Here is a 22,736-nt window from a genome sequence, read left to right as displayed (position 1 = left end):
TTGGACGTGGCTACAACTAAAACATTGGAAAACATCATTTTAATTCATGCTACGTTTCTTGTGATTTTAATTTATGATGAATGAGTCGATGTGGATTAAGTTATGAACAGGTTTCCCGTCAATGCGGATTAATTTATGATGAATGAGTCGATGTGGATTAAGTTATGAACAGGTTTCCCGTCAATGCGGATTAATGTATGCACAGGTTTTCATACGTTCAGCATGACAAAACAGGTTGCCTTATGTTCACCATGACGAAAAGAGGTTTCAAACCGTTCAACATGACAAAAACTGTGGCACCAATGATTCAAACGGTTAAGATTATTTTGAAATAAGTAGTAGAAAATATTAAGGATTCCGGCTCAGAGACCCTATTTTTCTCCAGACAAATACCAAGACGCATTTTTAAACACACCCCGACCACACCCATCAGGTTATACAAGTGCTTTGCACTTTTGAGATTATTTTATTTCCACAGTTCAGATAAAATTTCATACTCATCAACATACCTTTTTTGATATTTTTTTCATACCTGCTAACTCTCATTAGTAGAATATCTGTTCACATACAGTCAAGAATACGAAACTCACATATTAAATCATCCATATCGTATTTTACACCGCGCAGATAAGATTGTATCTGATCAAGTAATATTTTATAACTGATACTTGCCGTTTTACATATATATGCTTGGTCTCAAGCCGAGGCTCAATTTTTTTCCACGCTGTTGCAAGAGAAACACCAACATCGGCTGTCATTAACAAAAACGGGTTTAATGATACTCCGCTTGAGATTATACCAGACCCAGTCATTTGCACATCATGTTTCGGAATTTCCACTGGAACATGATTGAAATCGATGATCTGCTTTTTCATTATACAATATTTGCTTACAATCTGTATACAATGACAAAAGTTCTAGCATCAACAATTAAATCAAGAAACTCATGAAATTTACCATTGTTTGGATCAGCTCTGAAATCTCTATTCTTGTTATAAACATCCGACGAAGTATCTTTGCATCATTCATCTGTTAATACCTCATTTTTCTTTAACCAACTGCAGAAATCAAACAGGTTTTCTACTTCACGTTCATACAAATTTGTTTCATTTACCAAATCACCACATTCTCTTTCTGTTTCATCAATAAAAACAAGTACCTTGCTTAGTTGATCCAATGTAAACAAAATTAGGACAAGATGTTGCCTGATAATTGCGTATGCTACTATAAAATAAATTAGCATTACATTTCGGAGTCTGTCTCGTTCAATTAGGGGAAGACCAATAACAGAAGCTGACATTAATTTTTTCATATGGTTGCTTGAGTATTTTCTCAACTTTAGTGTAATAATTTCGTATTGACAATTGTCTGGGGCGTTGGAGCCATGAAAGTGGAACATCATCTTCTTGACTGATGTTGTAATAAGAATCAATCTTTTCTTCCAAACTTACTGATTCGATTTCTTCAAAAACATCAAATCGATCAGAACAACCAAGATTATAAATTTCCTCGTCGAGATTTTTTGATGATCGCTAGAGATTTGTTAACAATAATCGGATCAAATTTTGGTTTTTTACGTATCATTGATCAAACTGCTTTCGAATACGCTTTAATTATTAACTCTGTATCCGCTGTTATGCTAGCAATTTTAAGTAGGGTTTGTTTGTCGTGGTAATACATCCGAAATGCTTAGAAAGTTTTCGTTTTGAAAAACTATCGTGTAACTTTCTGTTACTTCTTAATTTTATTATTTTACCTTCCGCTAGTTTGTTAAGACGAACATAATTGTCGTTTATTCTTTTTTTTTCCCATGCTCTTTCACCATAAGTTCGTACTTTTATTAAATCTGATTGAATTATCAAATCTATATTTTCCATTTTAAGCTCAAGCAATATTTCTTTAGCAGGATTTCAACTTGGTTTTGTTCTTCTATACAATCATCAGGATGACAGTATCTGCTTATAATATTAATCTTATTGTTTCTATTAGTTGTGCTCTGTCTGCGTATGTTCGAGTCCAAGGCTCGGCTAACGTGGGTACGTGGGAGAGCCTGCCAGTAGCTTCTCGTGGGTCGGTGGTTCTTTCCTGGGTTTTTCAGGGTTCTTCCTCCACCAGTTATACTGGCCGCCATATATGGCCTATCTTGTGCTGAAAATGGCGTTAAACCCCAGAACAACAAAAAATCTATTAGTTGTGGTCATCGCATATACATTTAATGATTCAATGCTAATATGTTTCATATCTTGTTTTCTTTTTGCTGCTTGTAATTTGCTGCTAACATCTATTGTAGAAACATCTTTGTTACGGTAAAAAATATTATCGTAAAATTCGCTTACAACGGTAGCGTATAAAAAAAAAAACAAACAATGGATCAACATCAACAAATAATTGAATTACTAAAGAAATTTGCTGCAACTCGAGCGGCGTTTAAAAAGAAGGTGCAAGAAGAACGTCAGGGACAACATGCTGCGGCAGAAGAAACTGCCAAACTTGTAAGTCAGTTACCGAAGCAGTACTTGGCAAAGAACCAGATATACGAACATTATCTGCAGACGAGCTAAAAACATTACAATAAAAATGTTTGTTAGACAGTTAAGAGAACAACTAAAAACGCCGGCGGAGGAAACCATTTAAAAATTAGTAAAAAAGTAGAACAAAAAAAAAGTAAAATACAAGAAATAATTGTCTACATCGAAATACAAGAAGATATTATTATAGCTGATGAACAAAGGGAATTTGCTGAAATAATTGAGAAAAAAGAGGTAGAAAAACTAGTGCGTTTTGCAAAAGATTCGATAAGTGAGGGAGAGTATATGGATTTTATTGAGTTTTATCATAATGACGTTAAACTTGATAACATTAATAGCATAAGAAAATGGACAGAAAACGATTATAAAAAGTTCATTAAGGTATTAGAACGTATTATTGGACAAGGAAATATGCAAATCAAAGTTTAACATATGATGATGAAGATCCGTATTTGTTGATAAATTTTGCTAAAATGCGCAGTGGAGTAATATCATCAGTCGTGCTTAAACAGCAGAACAATACCGAAACCGTGTAGAAGATTATAAACAAAGTTTTCATGTTGCTTTTAAAAAATATGAAAGAGAACGTGATAAATCTGCAGTTGATAAAAGATTTTGTTCTGGTGTTGACGGCACTGCCGTCTGAGTTTTTACATCAACCACCGAAATGGTTGACCGATTGATGTTACTGATATCATCAAAAATACTAGTAACATAAGCACATAAATCGACTGCATAATCATAGACATGTTCGATCATCTTCGGTCGAGTGGATTACTAATATCGTCCAAGTATGACATTTTACATAGCGATCTTATATTGTGTGAATATTATAGAACAATAGCAAATAATTAAATTTTTTATCAACAACATTATTACTTGATTCGTCCAGTGCAACGACTACGTCATCGAGTACAAACTTTTCTGTTAACTAAAATCCGCCAGTAGAACTTAATCCCGATGGAGAATACTAAATTGGATTAATTTCTGCTACAGCATTGCATTCAATGGCTAACGTAAAAACAGGCATCAACGACGACTTTATCTTTATTCCAGGCGCGTGGGTATCATTTAAAATACCACAATGTGCATATAACGTAACGAATCTAAATAAAACGATCACGGAACTAATCACAAAGTACGCCACCATCGCTGACAATTTTGAGTTGACTCCGAACTATAATTAGCTAAGAGCTAAAATCACGTTAAAAAACAATTTGATAATCGATTTTTCACCAGCAACTAGTATTGCGTCGTCATTAGGCTTTAAAAGTCAACAATACGGGTCAATTGTAGGGCACACTGTATCCTACGATGGAGACGTCCCAGTAACATAACAGAAGTAAACGCAAATTTAATCAGTTGCTCTATTGCAACAGGATTTTACCGAAGGGAAGCCAGGGACAAACGTTCTATAGTTTTTCCCCAGATGTTCCACCAGGATCGCTAATGCAAATTACTTCTCGACAAATAGTATATTATCCTGTTAATCTTGAAACACAGATAACAAGCATTATGATGCAACTGACAGATCAGTCCGGGCGATAATTGGCTCTTAACAACAAAATATTTACTTATTACTTACACCTACGCTCTGCGTAAGCGCTCAATCACGTGAACAAAATTAATTGTATTAGGCAATATTAAATAACAAGATGAAGCAAAAATAATTACCGAAGACAAAGTGTGGGTAGATTTTTTGGAAACAGTTACAAAGTTGGTCGAAAATATACCAGGAATCGCGCATAAAGTAGCACCAATTGCAATTGAAGCATCAAAAGCTTTTGCAAGCGGAGCCGCATCTGCGGCCCTCACCGCAGTCGGACAAAAAATCGCTGATAAAATTAAAGGCACCGCAACACCTTCAGCATCGGAAATATCACAAGTAATTTCAGCTATAGCACCAATTAAAGGTACAATGCAAGCAATGATAGCTACAACAAAGAAATTGTTATCACCGCGCGGTGAAGAGGTAATACACAAACTTGTAAAGAAAACAAGGCAAATGACGCCTGCTGCTTTCTAGTCCAACCCGACGACGACAAAGTCGTTGCATTGTTATGTGTCGATTATAAACAAAATAATGTCAGTTAAACATTATCTTGATCTCACCGAAGAATATGATACCGACGACGTCGCAAATGAATTTGAATACGTCGAGTATCTCGATGAAAATTAAAATGAACCGAATAAGACCGGCCTCAGAACTTTTAATACACGAGAAGAAGATGTGTTCCTGTTGCCGCATAAAGCGGTGTTAGAAGTGCGTGGTCAAGTACTAACCGCAATCGGTGGTGGTATCGCATCTGATGCAGATATAGTACTTGTCAACAACGGTTGGAGCTTGTTTAGAAGCGCACGATACCAGTTAGCCTATCAAACCAGGGAAGATATTCCGATGCACTTGCCTGTGCAAGTACAATACTCAACATTGTCTCGTTCAGCGATGATTATTCGAGATCGGTGGCCACAGATAGGATGTGGTTTAAAAATACTGCACTTGAAAATGCTGTATCAAGCGAAATCCGTACTGCTGCTGATGTTCCTGCTGCAGATAATAATAATCTTATTGGTGCTGCTGCTGCTGCTGCTGCTTCTGTAATTGGCCCCGCAATAAGATTAGCCGTTACAAATATATGACAACTACACTATAACAAAGGATATGCTAATGGTAAAGCGTTTGCACTAGAATCTCACTAAATAACAATTATGCTTCCATTAAGCACAATATTTAGGTTTTACCGCGATGACAACAAAGTTTTTTTTTGTGGTGTAAAACATACACCTATTCTTGATCGAGCAGAACAAAACGTTTGTATAATACATGCCGATACAGTAGCTGAAGGATAGTTTGCTGTTACGAGATCAGCGCTGTGGATGCCAGAGTTGTTCCGTAGGTAATAAAATCAATAGAACTTAAGTCCATGTTGGCCTGGTACACAAAGAAAGATTTATTTCCAGGAAACCAACATTTATCAAATCGCAATTCTAAATACTACTGATTAAACACTGCATATTACAACTGCGCCTAGCGAACAGCTGATAAAGCATTTGTTTGCTGCTTTTCAGCGACATGCGCGTCGTGGTGATTAAAAACTAAACAACTTTATATTTAATAATGCTGATGTTAGACGAATCTTTACTAGGATAACTTTGAAACAGTATCCCGAAGGTGCAATCGAATGCTGCTTTGACGTCGACGCTAATAAAAATGTATCACGACCGTATATGTACTTGATGGAAGAAATGCGAAAATATCAAGACGCGGATAGTGGATCTCAAATATCGATCAAAGAATTTGGAGCACTCTACCTAGTCTTTTATTTGGACGTATCAAAACATTGCGAACGAGCTATCGGATCAACTGCTGATATTGAAGTTACTTGGACGCTCTATGCGCTCTCAACTGCACCGTATAACGTATATGCGTTAGTTGTCAGTGACAGAGTATTGACAATTTACGCAACCAAATAAAAAATGACTATCCACGTGTGATTGTCTAGAAAACGGTTTGAATATTATGTGACAAAGAATTATAATGACAAGTGGTAATTACATTACTACAAAAATATATTTGACTCAAGGTACAGTTAAAAATTATCAACAGCAGTAGTTAAACCTTGTTCTGTTTCTTTAAAGATATCTCCGGAGACACCTTCCAAAGACACCGTCTCGCGCTAGTGATAACAAAACAGCAATCAAACTAATGTTAACGCAACAACAAATTAATAAACTCGATCGCAAAGCTATCGAAGGAAAACCGATTGTTCTTAAACTATCATTCTTGGCATCCGTCCGTCTACGAGAGACGATGGCATAGCTCCAAAGTACGCTTTTGCTTATCCTTCTTTTTAGCCCTCTTTTCAGCTGCTTTATTCTTCTCTTTTCCTCTGCGTTTTGAACTCCCTGCCTGACAGCTAGACGCCAGCTGAAACGGTTGTTTGCACAGCTCTCCCAGTCGTTGACAGTGATGTTTGCTGTCTTCATATCCTTCTTGCAAACATCTTTGTAGCGCAGATGTGGTCGTCCAGTTGGTCGTGCACCTTCTGCTAACTCCCCATATAACAGGTCCTTGGGAATGCGACCTGGGTCCATTCTCTTGACATGGCCGAGCCAGCGAAGGTGCCTCTCGCTGAGTATGGAGAACATGCTGTTCATGCTGGCGCGTTCTAGAACCTCTGTGTTGGGTACTTTGTCCTGCCACTGGATGTGCAGAATGCGCCGCAGACATCTCAGGTGGAAGCTGTTGAGTTTCCTCTCGTGTCCTGCATAGGTGGCCCATGTTTCGCTGCTGTAGAGAAGTGAGCTGAGCACGCACGCTTGGTAGACACGCAGTTTGGTCTTCTCTGTGAGGTTGGGGTTGTTCCAGACCCTCTGGTTAAGTCTGGCCATCACTGCTGCTGCCTTGGCAATCCTGCCGCCCACCTCAGAATCAATGGAGAGTGAGCTGGAGATGTTAGACCCGAGGTATGTGAAGTTCTCGACAACTTCCAAATTGTACCCATCGATGGAGACAGAGGGACGGGAGTCTGTGTCCTGTGCCATGACATTCGTTTTCTTCAAACTGATGGTCAGTCCAAATTCCTTACATGCATGGGAGAGGCAGCATACCAGCTGCTGGAGTCCACCTTCCGTGTGTGATGTCAAGGCTGCATCGTCGGCAAAGAGCAATTCACGGATGAGTACCTCTGTGACTTTAGTCTTAGCACGGAGACGGGCAATGTTGAACAGCTTGCCGTCAGCCCTGGTATGGATGTACACTCCCTCGCTGCAGTCCTTGAATGCGTACTGGAGAAGCATGGAGAAGAAGATGGCAAAGAGCGTCGGTGCAAGGACACAGCCTTGTTTGACTCCGCTAATAACTGGGAATGCTTCAGATGTTGCGCCATTGAAGCACACTGTGCTGTGCATGTTCTCATGGAATGACATAATGACAGCAAGCAGACGTGGGGGGCAGCCGATCTTCTGCAGGAGTCTGAAGAGTCCACTCCGACTAACCATATCAAACGCCTTCGTCAGGTCTATGAAGGCAATGTAGAGGGGCATCCGCTGCTCGCGACACTTCTCCTGCAACTGACGTAGTGAGAAGATCATGTCTACAGTTGACCTGCCGGCTCGAAATCCACACTGGGACTCTGGGTAGACGCGAGAGGCTAGGATCTGCAAGCGCGCCAAGGCAACACGGGCAAAGGCCTTTCCGACGATGCTGAGGAGGGAGATGCCCCGATAGTTGTTGCAGTCGCTACGGTCTCCTTTGTTTTTGTACAAAGTGACGATGTTGGCGTCACGCATGTCCTGTGGGACGTATCCCAGTTCCCAGCAAAGGCAGAGGAGTGTATGTAGGGGCTGGAGCAGTGCTGGTTTTCCGCTCTTGAGGACTTCAGGCGGAATGTCGTCGCTTCCAGGAGCCTTCCCACAGGCAAGGCAATCGATGGCTTTTCCGAGCTCTTCCAGGGTGGGCTGTGTGTCTAGCTCCTCCATGACAGGCAGGTCTGGAATGGCGTCCAGGGCAGTTCCAGTGACATTGTTTTGGGTTGCATATAGCTCGAGATAGTGCTCAACCCATCGCTGCAGTTGTTTCCCCTGGTCTGTGATGACTTCGCCCGTCTTGGACTTGAGGGGGGCGGTCTTGTAGCTGGGGGGGGGCCTGTCGCCTTTTTGATACCCTCATACATTCCTCTTGTATCCCCGGTGTCAGCAGCTGTCTGTATACTGTTGCAAAGGTTCAGCCAGTAGGTGTTGGCACAGTGGCGGGCGGTCTTCTGGGCGTTATTCCTTGCAATCCTTAGGGCTTGTAGTGTTCTGGGGCTAGGTGCAGCCTTGTATGCCAGGAGGGCTTTCCTCTTTGCCTCAGTCACGGGCTCCATCTCCTCCCAGTTTGCCTCATACCAGTCGACATTCTTACGCTCCCTCTTCCCGTAAGCTATGATGGCTGAATTGTACACAGAGTCACGGATATGGGACCACTTGGAATCAATGGTGTCATCAGGTGTCACTTTGGTGAGGGCTTTCTTCAGTTTGCTGATGAACTGCTGTGTTTTCTCTGGGTTGCTTGCACAGCAGGTGTTGATACGTGGGTGACCCTTCTTCTTGGAGTGGTGCAGCTTCTTGGGTAATATTCGCACCTTGCTGGCCACGAGGGAATGGTCCGTGTCACAATCGGCACTGTGGTAGCTGCGGGTAAGGAGGACACTGGCCAGTTCTGCACGCCTGGTGATGACGAGGTCTAGCTGGTGCCAGTGGCGTGAACGTGGGTGTCTCCACGACACCTGGTGGATCTCCTTGCATTTGAAGAAAGTGTTGGTCACACATAGGCTGTGGGAGCAGCACATCTGCAGCAGTCGCTGACCATTCTCGTTGATCTTGCCCCTTCCGTAAAAACCGAGACAGGTGGACCAGGCCTCATGGTCAGCTCCCACTCTAGCATTGAAGTCTCCTAGTAAGTAAAGGCTTTCATTGTTGGGGATACTGGATATTGCCTGATCCAGAGCCTCATAAAACTTGTCTTTCTCCTCGTAGGTGGAGTAGAGGGTTGGGGCGTACACACTGAAGATGTTGACCGGGCCTAAGGATGTTGATAGCCGGAGGGCAAGGATTCTCTCAGTACCTGATGACGGAGGTTCAATGAAGGCGATTAGCGTGTTCTTGACAGCAAAGCCTACACCATGCTGCCTAGGTTCATCCAAGGGCTTCCCCTGCCAAAAGAATGTGTAATTGGCTTCCCTGATGGTGCCGCTGTCAGCCAGTCGGGTCTCCTGGAGGCAGGCAATGTCGATGTTCAGTCGGGAGAGTTCTCTGTCAATGACGGCAGTCTTCCGTGCATCGTCGATCTGCTGTAGGTCAGTGGTCAATCCAGGACACATGGTCCTGATGTTCCAGGTTGCAAAACGAAGAGTTGGAGTCTTTTTATTTCTTCTTTTAGTCATTCCTGGTGCAGAGTTTTGTGGCCCACTTGTCGAGATGGTTGTCTAAGCTCCACGCACCCAGTGAAGCAGGCAGGCCATGGCGGGCAGCACCTTACTGACTGGGGGCTGCCCAGCTTGAGGCGGGCGGTAGCTGTCCAGTGAGACCTGATGATCTCTCCCACCGTCAGAAGTAACCCCTGGTGCCAAGCTCTACGCCAATCGAGCTTTGACTTAGAACCGGTAAACTGCTACTTCTCGTGTTGTGCCGACGCCGTACGACGACGCTGGAGTGTCCTCTCCGGTGGAGCTATGAAGCCTGGGCAGGGTGGTATGGAGAATCAGCTGTTGCCCATGCAGCAGATCCCCCCTCTCCACGCAGCTGGTGTGCCCAAGGGAACGACGAATGCCGATACAGCTTGGCACCAACGGCGTCGCAGGAGTTGCCGGAATGACGTTGCAGTCAATGTCATACCGCCTTAGGGACTCAATCTCCGGATTTTCTGTCGGGGTTTACTCCCTTAGCCTTTCCCATGAGTGGGTATAGCCACAAGGCAGCAGAGGTTTGGAATCGGAGTTTTCCTTCTCCTAGATGAGCTACCATCCAAGGTTTACGAGTCCCATCTACCCGAAGCAACTGGTTTTAAGGCGCCAGTGGGCCGCCTTCACCCCTTCTCCTGTTAGTAGAAAACATGGTCTGCCGGGCTTCAAAACTAAGCCACTCGCGAAGGCCAGGAGCTGGATTTTAGTTGACAGAGGCAGTAAGAGACGCAGGCCGTATGGGGAATTTTGGAGGATTGGGGCGCTTGTCTCCCACTCCCACCCCGGGCAATGTCAACCTTAGACCATAAACTATATGTTGCGCGAATAAATGCGATGACAAACGATCTTGTCGTCAACGGCGGCTTTCTTGGACCAGCATTTGCAACGATAGCCAAAACTGCCTTACTAAAACTAATACTTGTATTAGGGACACTAGGACTATCAGCAGCATCAGGAGCAGTATCAGGAGCAACTAAAAAGATAGTCTCGGGCGATGGTATCAAACAAATTGTATAAATTTGTGTGGCGACTTAAAATAAAATGACAGCTAGAAAAACAAAGTCGCCAAAGACAAGATGGCCAAAAATTAAAAAAAGAAATCGAGAAATGCATAGCGTCGTCGAAGTCAACAACACAAAAAATAAAACAAGGATGAATTATTCCTTTTGCTCCACTTTTAGCAGGTCTAGCCGGCAGTCTACTGCCAAATCTGTTTGGGAATCGGACGCGCAATGACTCTACTAGAGACCAGACGCTGAAGCGTCCACGTTAAAAATTTTTTATATATTAGAAAAACTAAAATCGGACAACGTTGTCGTCGAGAAAGGATTTCACAGAGTATATTCTAAAGATGAACTAGGTAATGTACCAGCAGGTGGTTTGTGCGTTGTAAATATACAAAACTTCACTGATGGAGCTGGTACTCACTGGGTCGCTGTTTACAATGATAACTATTTTGATTCGTTCAGACTTCCTCCGAGTGATCTTATTAAAAATATATTTTAAAAAAGATTTAAAAATGAATTACTCATCTAATCAACTACAACCAAATCGGAACATCTGTACTCTATGATCATTTTTGAGAGAGAGAGAGAGAGAGAGAGAGAGAGAGAGAGAGAGAGAGAGAGAGAAAGAGAGAGAGAGAGAGAGAGTATAATGTATACTTTCAATTAGTAATCCATTACGATGACTTCCACGAGCCAATTATACAACAAATGACTTCCATTATTAAGGGTCAGTAGTTATGATGTCAAACATTACCCCCTAAGGTCAAAGCAAGATTAGATTACGCCATTATGAAGGTGTGGACCTCTGTGGTTAATGTGATTTCAGTGGTAAAAAAAATGTCCATATGTTTAATATTAGGGGATTGTATAGCCTCAGCACGAAATTACTGTAACAATGCCATTTTGAAAAGATGTTGGTATGGCTTGTAAGGTGAAAAGGGATTGTAAAGGAGATAGAGCAATGAAGAACAACAGCCATGACAGACAATCACCAACGGTCACTACTCAACACCAGTAAGAACGTCATAGACAACTCTGCTAGAGACAGATATACCTCGGAATGCCTTGGACATATGGGCGCAGTAATTTGTAAAGTAATAATACATTTGGTTGGAAAGAAATGTATTTTTCAAAAGAAAGCACAATCTTTACACACCACGTGTTTTCTACAATTGGATGGACCATAGGGTGGATCGAGAAGATGCAAATGAAAAAATACTTTGATATATTCACTACTTCTAGGTCTATGTTTTACAAATAGCCCAGATAGTCAAAATGGCAGTTATCAACATACATTAGATGTAGGATCAGTAGGACTGACCTCAAAGATGCGAAAGCACTTCAAATAAATCTCAAACCACACACAGACACACACACACACACACATCTCTCTCTCTCTCTCTCTCTCTCTCTCTCTCTCTCTCTCTCTCTCTATATATATATATATATATATATATATATATATATATATATGTTTATGTGTGTGTCCACCAATCATTTTATACGGGATGATGTATGGCAAGAGTCTAGGGTGATGAAAAAAGCATGTAGACTCTGGTAATAGAAAATTAAGAACGTTTTGAGTGATATTCTGAAGTTTTTAAAATTGTCTCCAATTATCATCGATTTACAATAGAAAACTGTTTTGAAAGAAATGCGGGTTATCAGTAAGGTAGTTTGATATGGGTTTATATATCTCATCGAGTTTTATTGCGATGTTCTTCCATTTATAAAATTCAACTCGGTGCAAGCAACCAGGGTAAGTCACTGATTTACTATATGCCTTAAGCAATTATTTCATACGAAACATATAACGTTTTATGTTGTTGTTGTCCTTTTACTTAGATTCCATCCATCTAGACACTTCGTGCACTGCATCTAAATATAGGGAGTCTTAATTTTGTATTGGATGCCCATCTAAAATAACAAAACATTTTTGTATAGTTGTATTTTGAGTGGTATATAAAAAATTAAATTATTATGAAATTTCGTATTAGTCTGAACATCTGTGCTTGACACGTGCTACCAGTTTATACAACTTTGTCAAAAAAACAAGCTGAATAATATAAAACCGTATGTTGTAAAGTGAGTGATTGCCTGCCATCATCTTTGTATTTGTGCTTTACTGAATTGTGTTGCAATGCTTATTGCTAATAGAGGGCTACAACACACACACCCCCCCCCCCCACACACACACACTCACTCTATTAACTTCCCACAAGGAAAAGTAAACCGCTAATGTTATTTTCCTTGATGGGGAAAATCATGTTAACTATTTGGTTGCAGAGTTGTATGTCTTTATGTACATATCTATAATCGTATGTGTGAAAATGAAATACCGTGATTCAAAATAAATTTACAGTCTCCCTGCCCTCAGTGAAATAATTGGTCCCAAAAGATTCAACGTTTAAACGCGCAAACGCGTAAACGGTTCAGTCTTTTTTTTTGTTGGCGTTAAATGTTTACAAAATCGGTAACCACGCAAACAATCATTTATCTGTTACATCTGGTCTTATCCTATGCGCATGCCCATTGATATTTTTCTTCGGTTGAAATGTTAAGGTTTTGTTATCACGTACATATTTACAGCAGTGCAAAACAATATAACAAAGAGCACAAAGTTGTTTTATTATCAAAGATATTAAACAATTGCATTTCTTGCAAATAGAAACATGTCATAATATTATTACAAGCCAGGGGACTTTACTTCATTGAGCGGTGTCAAACCCTGGCGCGATTCCCGCTAGAAGTCATTAAGTTTACCCCAAATTTCCAAAGACTTGCATACAACTTCAGTTGTAAACTAGAAAGCTCGACGTGTCCATTCTATACATAAATTTTACTCTTATCAATGCAATACCACCACTCTCATGACTTGCCAAATATCTACTAACCGCATACCTGCATGCTTTCTCTTCGTTAGGTTTCCGTACCGCAAGCAGGTCACGCCGTAGAAACTATACAACTTTCCCATACACAAGGAACTTCTTTAGCTCCGCCACTTCAGGCCAGTCTATTCCTGGTTTCCAGGCACATTGCGCCAGTACAACTGCACCACATTTGCCACCATGGCGACATAAACGGTATCTGCCGAGTCCCTTCTTGTTAATTTCATTGTGTTATTTACCGGTTTCCTATCGTAAATACTGCCACTGAAGTCACACCACAAATATAAATCACTAGATTTTAATCGGTACTATGTTATACCATAACACTCATTAAATTTGGACCTGAAGTCACTACTAGTGAACCATGGCGTCACGGACACTCACTAAAGCTTCACTCCGTGACGTTTGCTCCTAGTAACTGGCTAATTATTTCGGGCAAGGGAATATTTCTATTGCACCGAATTTCAATAATCAGACAAGCAATCACCAAAATCTAAGAATTCCTTAAAACGGGGCTCTATAACCAAATGCGTATACTCCAAATTTATCACAATATGTTACAATAGCTATGACCTCCATGCAATTTTTAAAAAGCATGAAAATAATTGAGAGAGATGAAGATTACATTGAATCGTATCAAGGCCAGAAACCTATGTAATTTAATAATTAAGTATTCAAAATGATTCATGAGAGACCAGTATAGTATGTATTTCATATGCATTATTGTCACACGAAAATTTAAGTCTATAGACTGTTTTGTTCATTCTCTGATTGTGCTCTTTATACCTGTTAAATATTTGGTATTTGTAGTCTGTAGTATGTATTCAAATTAGCAACTTAACTATTCCCTTGAAAAAGTATGTTGAAAAGTATTTCAGTGCCTTATATAGATACACATGGAGGGACATGGTAATTGATCCGGTTTCGTTTATTTTACAAGGCAACAGCCAGTACATTTTTGAAAAAGTCCTGACCTCCTCGGAAGTTGCAACCAAATATTGATATAATCTGAATATGATTCCGCTGCACACAAAAAACTTCTTTATTAGTGAAAGGTACATCAGTGGATCCTCTTAAAGTACCTCCCATACACTGTACACACTTTTTCGGTTTGATTATGCAAGTATTAAATGATGTTTTTTAATTCATTTTGGCATGTTTTGATACAGTGAAAAATAGCATTTCTACCCGCATGGCAGACTTCCAACCGTCTACACCTCAGCCAATGAGAGTCTGCCAAAAATCGCCTGGAGATAAAATATGGTTGTATGGAGGAGGATGCGATTACGTGGAGCTAAAATATGGCTGCATGGAGGATGTGGCAAAGATTGGATGTTGTGCTCCTTCAGAACGTCTTTCGGGCTGCAGACTTATGCGCGAGTGCATTGATATGGATGATGGATGTTTCGGGTATCAATACGCGAACGGGAGGTATGATAGTGTCCTGCACCTTTCGCCGACATTTTGAAGGCACAGAAAAGTCAAAGAACACTAGCAAACTCAAGCACAGTACTTGAATGACCGGGTATTTAGCATAAAAAATAATATGCATACAACTCTCTGGACAACCACACTACTTCCAGCGATTTGTCGTATCTGCTCGCTTTCTCTGACACAAACTTTATTCTTTTCTCTTTAGTCTGTTTGCAAAAGGAAATCAGTTTTTCTTCATCGCAACAATCTTATTTAAACGTATTTGTTCACTGTTTCGTATTTGGCGAGTAGTTTTTTAGGCAATTTAAACCCAGTGATTATTTTTGTATCATCCAATAAGATTTGCAAGAGTCATCTTTGCACAAACCTTTCTGATCTTGAAATGATTCTTCAGTAGGTTACAACCAATTAACGTTCATGATAATAGAAAGATTCTCGACCATCTTTGAAACGATGAAACTACCTCAACATTTTAGGATATGACAGAGAATTACATCCAGGTGGGCTTTGATATCAATCAGTGGGTACCATTTAAACATTCAGATTTTACAGTATGATCCTTGTTCAGTAGAAGAATTGTTTCTCCTTCTCAGACATATTGATACCACTGTAATTTGTTTAAGTTACCTCGCACACACACACACACACACACACACACACACACACACACACATATATATATATATATATATATATATATATATATATATATATATATATATATATATATATATATATATATATCTGTACATTCAGCTGCAAGTCATTTTATAAAATGTTATTTTTTCTAGAGACCGTCATTAAATTTATTTGACAAGTTCAAAGAAATAAACGGCTATAATTAAAAATTCCTCCAATCTTCCTTGAAAATAAATGTCACATGTGAACCTAACGTGCAGATTGGAGAAAAGATTGCTTTTCGGATCAATTTCGTTAAACGGCATCGTTTTGGTCTTTGTATAAAGTACATATTTTTTTTATAAAAAAAACACGTACGTACGTGTGTGTGTGTGTGTGTGTGTGTGTGTGTGTGTGGTCAAACTGTTGCTATATTTGGTGGTAACAAGTTTGTTGATACTTATTTACTTCAACTTCACAAGGCAACTGATATCAGCTTTTTTCTTTTCAACAGAGAAGAAAAAAGTCTGGTAAAAAGTATGAAATTATCTAGGATTATCACCCATAGCATGTCGTCGTTGAGAGTCCTCACATTGTTTCCCTATTGGACGAATGTAAACAAATCAGATATTTATTTAATTATTGACATTGGTTTCTAACTCTGTGAAATTTCGAGTGGGTTTTTATACATGAGCGCACCATCGAACTCGGAATGGTTTACCACCATCACGATAGCGATCACGCCTATTTTTAAAAAATGGAAATGATCTTGTACCCGACACAAGATGGTTCCATGCATAGGTCCACGGGTAAGAGGCGATAATTCAAGGCGCCTTATCAAATTGACTAGAGCTTCTTCTCCACATCCAACTGAGAATACTTACTAGGCCTGACAGGAGACGTCAGAAGAGCTACTTATGCCTCTAACTCATTGGAGTCCACCAGGTCATCAACATCGTCCGGTACATTCCGGAGGGGACAGTGGCTGGTCGACACTATTTCTTTCGAGAGAGCATGTTACATAGGAGCATTCTGCATCACTGTCAATAGTTTATTGTGGTAAGTAGGGACTCTGTGTGTACTAGACGTTTCAGTGAGAAGATGAGACCACATGTCATTCCTTATGGTAGTACACCGCGAGCCTTCCTGGTTGATGTCACCTGATGAAGAGGTGACGGCGGTACACGGGACGCAGTTTCACCTCTGCTATGGGTCAATGTTCTCTAAGCCACGGAGGCACAGATGAACAATTAAGAGCAATTACCACGAGCTGAAGGACCCCACATTCAGTATGGATTCATTGGTATATAAGTTAAAGGGAAAGGGGGCCATACTGATCTGGTATCCTTCCATAGCCTGAACCCGTTGGCCAAAGTCTCATTCCTACACACAATGTGCCGGTAGAGATGGGAAAAGGGGCAACTCAGTCCTATCCCAATCACCGTACAATGAGGTCTCTGGGTGATGACCGGTAAATAGTCGGCAACCGTTACCAGATGACCGGTGACCGGTAAACGGTACGATCCGACCGGTCACCGGAACGAACTGATCGGTGAGCGATTACCAGATATTGACTGGTCAGGCGACATAGATATGTCAGAGCCTAGATCGTCTCATTCTTCGCTCAGTGACGCACATTGCTACTCCTTCTTCTCGGGAATGCGCGACACACCGTCACAGAAGTGCTGGGTGTGGTGAAACTTCTCCCTCTCATGAGATGTGTTTGTCTTCCTCTCCCATTATTTTTGGGGGCGACCTACTCCTAGAATATTCAGCCTCCTTACTGGAGGTGCCACACATGTCTTCGACGAGACTGGTTCTATTTGCTGTTTGGACTCGGGGGTGCTCTTGCAAAATGAAGAAATAACCATTTAGCAATCGACCCATTGGCGCTCTGCAAGAGAGAAATCTGACAAATCTGAAGATGACGGGGATGGACGCTTGCTCCTTGTTCTATACGTACGTCTAAAATAGGAGAGATTTCAGATTTCATTAGACCGTAATTAGAAAAATGCACAAAGATTTTTTGCACGCACATTACACAAGTGAGGCAGTCTGGCTGAGTGCCCCAATGTCCTTTCTTGCGGCCATACTTTAACACAGACTGTCCCGACATTGTTTTCTGAAATAAACAATTTCTTGGACGAGAGCAATAAAGAATGACAATATGTTATTATGTTACACATAAACTCACCTATTTTTACAGTGTATGATATATACACATCAGCGTATGACCAAGGTAAAAATAAACTCACATGTTAGGAACTGACCGTTCTTTTCTAGTAAATTAAGAAGTATCAATTTTTAACCTTTATTGTTTTCATGGAGAAATGCAGATACACTCACACTACAACAATGCGAAGCGAGTCACGAAAAAAATTACAAATGTTGTGTGAGAAACAAACACTGAAATGGTGTTTAACCAATTATTTAAGAGGCAGGAATACGAATTCCTACTATGCCAGGGTAGGGCCTTTGCTGAGTTTTTTCTTAACAAAAAAGTCTTACCGTAACCAGTTGTATATCGATAAGAACAGGAAGGTAACCTAACCCTTAAAGCTGGTATACAGCGTCGAAACCTAATAGTTTCCTTAAAAAATTAAAATAGGGAGGAATTACCAGCATTTAAAAAGAATACGGAACGGATAAATTTAACAATGAGATATAATATTGTTGGAGGGAAAACCGAAATGCAGTATTACAATCGCAATTGGCAAGTTTTCTCTGATTATTATCAACGACAAAAGCCCATTAACATGGTGCCTTTGAAAAGAAATAGTTGTCCTGGCATGCAAGATGCACGAGTGGACCATGTTTTAATTACAATTCTTCACTCTGTGAGAATATATGCTCACATCAAACGGTCTAGGCTGGGGTATTGCTGATATTAAATTAGAATATATGTGCTGAAAAAGATACATATGTGACAACATTTTGAACAAATAAGTTTTGTGTTCTTGCACAGACAGAGATAACAAACAACTTTGGCACAAAAATTTATTTTAAACCTAACTTCATGAAATCAAAGCTGCATATCATGGAAATGGGGTAGAAATGAAATCTGAAGGACCACGGTAGTCAAACAGGCTAATCCAAATGGTAGGATTAGAACCTGGACCATTTGGGAGAAAGGGTTTGGAACTGGTGGAAGTGAGTACGCATGGATTATGGATGTAAGGTTGTGACATGTGTGATAGTAAGAGTGCTAGTGATACAAACAAATTCCGTTGTCCCTTCTATGTTTGATTTGAGATGAGTTTTGAATTTGTGGCGATGGGTTATTGTCCGTCCTTCTGTGTGTGATGTGACATAAGTGTTGAATAGTGGTCATCGGTGATTTTCCGTCCTTCTGTGATTGATGTGAGATGATTGTTGAATATTTGTCATGGGTGACTGTTTGTGCTTCTGTTTGATGTGAGATAAGTCTTGAATAGTGGTCATGGGTGATTGTCCTTTCATTCTGTGTTTGATACGAGGTAAGTGTTGAATAGTGATCATGGGTGATTGTCCGTCCTTCTGTATTTGATGTGAGATAAGTGCTGAATAGTAGTCATTAGTTATTGTCCGTCTTTCTGTGTTTGTTTTTGTTGTAGGGTTTAACGCCATTTTTCAGCACAAGATCGGCTTTACGTGGCGGCCAGAATAAATGGTGGAGGAAGAACCCGGGAAAATCACGGAAAGAACCACCGACCCACGAGAAACTACTGGCAAGCTTTCTCACACACCCACATTGGCCGAACCCAAGACTCGAACCCACGCAGACAGAGGTGAGATGGCAATGATCCGTAACCGTGAGCATTTTAGACCATTCGACAACTCGGGGCCCGTCTTTCTGCGCTTGATGTGACATAAGTGTTGAAAAGTGTTCATGAGTGATTGTCCGTCCTTCTGTGTTTGATACGAGATAAGTGTTGAAAAGTGATCATGGGTGAATGTCCGTCGTTCTGTATTTGATGTGAGATAAATGTTGAATAGTGGTCATGAGGGATTGTCCGTCCTTCTATGTTTGATACGAGATAAGTGTTGAATAGTGATCATGGGTGATTGTCCCTCCTTCTGTATTTGATGTGAGATAAGTGTTGAATAGTGGTCATCGGTGATTGCCCGTCCTTCTGTGTTTGATGTGAGATGATTGGTGAATAGTTGTCGTGAGTGATTGTTTGTCCATCTGTGTTTGATGTGAGATAAGTGTTGAATAGTGGTCATGAGTGATTATTCGTCCTTCTGTATTTGATTGTTTTTGTTGTAGGGTTTAACGCCATTTTACAGCACAATATAGGCTTTACGTGGCGGCCAGTATAAATGGTGGAGGAAGAACCCGGGAAAACCACGGAAAGAACCACCGACCCACGAGAAACTACTGGCAAGCTCTCTCACACACCCAAATTGGCCGAACCCAAGTCTCGAACCCATGCAGACAGAGGTGAGATGGCAATGATCCGTAACGGTGAGCGCTTTAGACCACTCGGCAACTCGGGGCACCTCATTCTGCGTTTGATGTGAGATAGGTGTTGAATACTGGTCTTAGTTGATTGTCCGTCCTTCTGTGTTTGATGTGAGATAAGTGTTGAAAAGTGGTCATGGGTGATTGTCCGTAATAGGTCTTACTCATCATCACTCAGCTTCCTACTTTATATATTTATTCCCTTCCAGCCCATACCGACATATTTTACGTCACTATAAATACTCATTGAGGATATACCATCCCCCATTGTCAAATCAATAGACATTTTTGATATTCGAATTCCCCTTGATCCCTTACCGTCCCACCGTATTCGACATATAGTAGACGTGTTTAATATTAAAATCCCTTAGACTCCACAGTCATTCTTTCGTAATAGCTGCCATAATAATACTTGACGTATATCTAAGCAGGTCATATTAATTCTTTACTTGGATCCAAGTAGGTCATAATACTACTTGACGTGGATCTAAGTAGGTCATAATAATACTTGACGTGGATCCAAGTAGGTCATAATAATACTTGACGTGGATCCAAGTAGGTCATAATAATACTTGACGTGGATCCAAGTAGGTCATAATAATACTTGACGTGGATCTAAGTAGGTCATAATAACACTTGACGTGGATCCAAGTAAGTCATAATAATACTTGACGTGGATCCAAGTAGGTCATAATAATACTTGACGTGGATCCAAGTAGGTCATATTAACACTTGACATGGATCCAAGTAGGTCATGTTTTAATCCAGATTGTATCTGCATACCAGTACTGATGTAAAATAGCGGATCAAAACTGTTTAAATGACAGAAGAATACATTAATTTGCATTATAACTCTTTCACCCTACAACAGTAAACAGTTTTTAATCACATACAGTAATGTGGCAGTACTGACATACGTTATTGCGTAATCTTATAAGCACTTTGGGCAACCACAACCAGGCGTCACTTGATTCTTTAACACGTTTTGACAATTTGAATCAAACAAAGAAAATAAATCAAAAGTAAATTTGTTGATTACTTTTAAACCAGTGCTTCTTTTGTTCAAGTAAGTGATCTTTATTATATTTTAAGGTTAAATAAATTTTCTGAAACTGCACAGCTTTGAAATCTGATTTTTATCTTAAAGGCAACTCCCACTGTCTAAACATGTGCATGAAAATTATATCGTTAATTGCTTCCACCACTTCTCTGCAATATCTGTCAAACAGATTCTAAGTCTTATAACTTATATGGGTTGTTTTTTTTTTCTACTCTATTCAATTATGTCATATTGAAATAAGAAAAAACTGGGTACAAATCTTAAAATCAATTAAATTCTTCTGATTCTTGCATTTCTTCGTCTTTCATATGTGTACTTTGATCTGGTTTTATTTTCCCGCTGAACGAATTTTCTGCAAACTGCCCTATCCTTTGTAGAACTACTGTATCTATTTGAACACAGAGTAGGGTGGTAATGTGATTATATATATATATATATATATATATATATATATATATATATATATATATATATATATATATATATATATATATATATATATATATATGTGTGTGTGTGTGTGTGTGTGTGTATGTGTGTGGAGAGAGAGAAATATATAAATTTACAAGCACGCTCTTAAAAAAGGCTCACTTTTGCGCACACTGCCTATCCTTTAATTGGAGGTTTTAATTTTTTTTTAAAAGTATTAATTTACAGTTACTGGCTTTTCTGTCGACTTTCATTTTGGATATTAATTACAGGCTGAAAATGGCACTTTATTACAAACCCTGTTACACGCATCACATTTGTTTAATCTCTCTCTCTCTCTCTCTCTCTCTCTCTCTCTCAGGGTTGTTCTCAGTTTTAAATCTATGGGTTCAAAACGACCATCATCAGTATATCATTCATCCAGATATTTACTGTTTCTGTACTGTTATGATTATGTGCAGACAATTTCTTAAGGTATGGGATAATATAATGATCTGAAAATGTTACCGCTTTGAAGTCATAAATGCGTCAGGTATGTATTACCTGTGCAGACAGTGTTACTCAAATGTCTTCACGATTTTGATAACCAATACAGTTCTGATTTATTGAACTTTATGCTTAAATGAAATATTCACTATTTTTCCTCTATTATATAACTTTACAAAGCAAAGTTGGTTGTTTATCTTTTTTATGCAAAATATAATTGCTTAACAGGAAGTTGTGCTTATGAACCAGAAAGTATTGGTGTCACCTACCAAGGACTTAGAAGGGGCCGATTTTAATAAATATGTTGTCACGGCTGTATGAGCAGACCATTCAGGAGGTAAAATTAACTGCAACCCTTACACGTTTTAAATTAAGTATAATATGAAATTTGTTTTTGACTTTGAAAAAATAAATCAGATAAATAACGATAAAACGATAAATGAAAGCAACTGAAATTGCATACATACAGATCTTGGAAGTTTTAGAAGGGTTTGTTGAACGGCTGGCAACATCGTTAGGCTGACACTCGATGGGTCGACCAACTCAGTATTGTAGATAAAGCTGGTATGCACTGCTTTCGACAATTATCTTCGCTTCACTGGTTGCTTTACGACGCGAATCGCTTATTTAGAGCTTTATTTCACCTGGACCGGGGATACATACCTATCTGTTATATAGTCGCACATAATGCATTCCAACACATCAAAACTGTCATTGTGTTATAAGGTTGCACATACTGCAATGCCGATATGAGACTGAAATTCGATCCTATTGAAAACATTGTCCAGTTTATGTTGTGTCTATTTGTGTACTTTATTAGTTGTTATCTATGATTTTATATATATATATATATATATATATATATATATATATATATATATATATATATATATATATA

At 39.7% G+C, this 22,736-nt stretch overlaps 1 protein-coding gene across 1 annotated transcript in view; it reads right to left on the bottom strand.

Annotated features, from left to right (window-relative positions):
* Positions 1 to 22,422, bottom strand: part of LOC149786190 (pyruvate dehydrogenase E1 component subunit alpha, mitochondrial-like) — a 92,812-nt gene extending 70,390 nt beyond the window's left edge. The window contains exon 1 of the mRNA XM_089976546.1: positions 22,306 to 22,422. Coding sequence (XP_089832672.1) covers positions 22,306 to 22,350 — 45 coding nt within the window. The 5' untranslated portion in view covers positions 22,351 to 22,422. The remainder of the gene's footprint in view (positions 1 to 22,305) is intronic.
* Between the last annotated feature and the right edge of the window lie 314 nt (positions 22,423 to 22,736).

Source organism: Sinohyriopsis cumingii, chromosome 12 (genome assembly GCF_028554795.1).
Source record: "Sinohyriopsis cumingii isolate HCF-2022 chromosome 12, ASM2855479v2, whole genome shotgun sequence".
Lineage (NCBI taxonomy): Eukaryota > Metazoa > Mollusca > Bivalvia > Unionida > Unionidae > Sinohyriopsis > Sinohyriopsis cumingii.
This window is presented reverse-complemented; position numbering and strand designations above follow the sequence as displayed.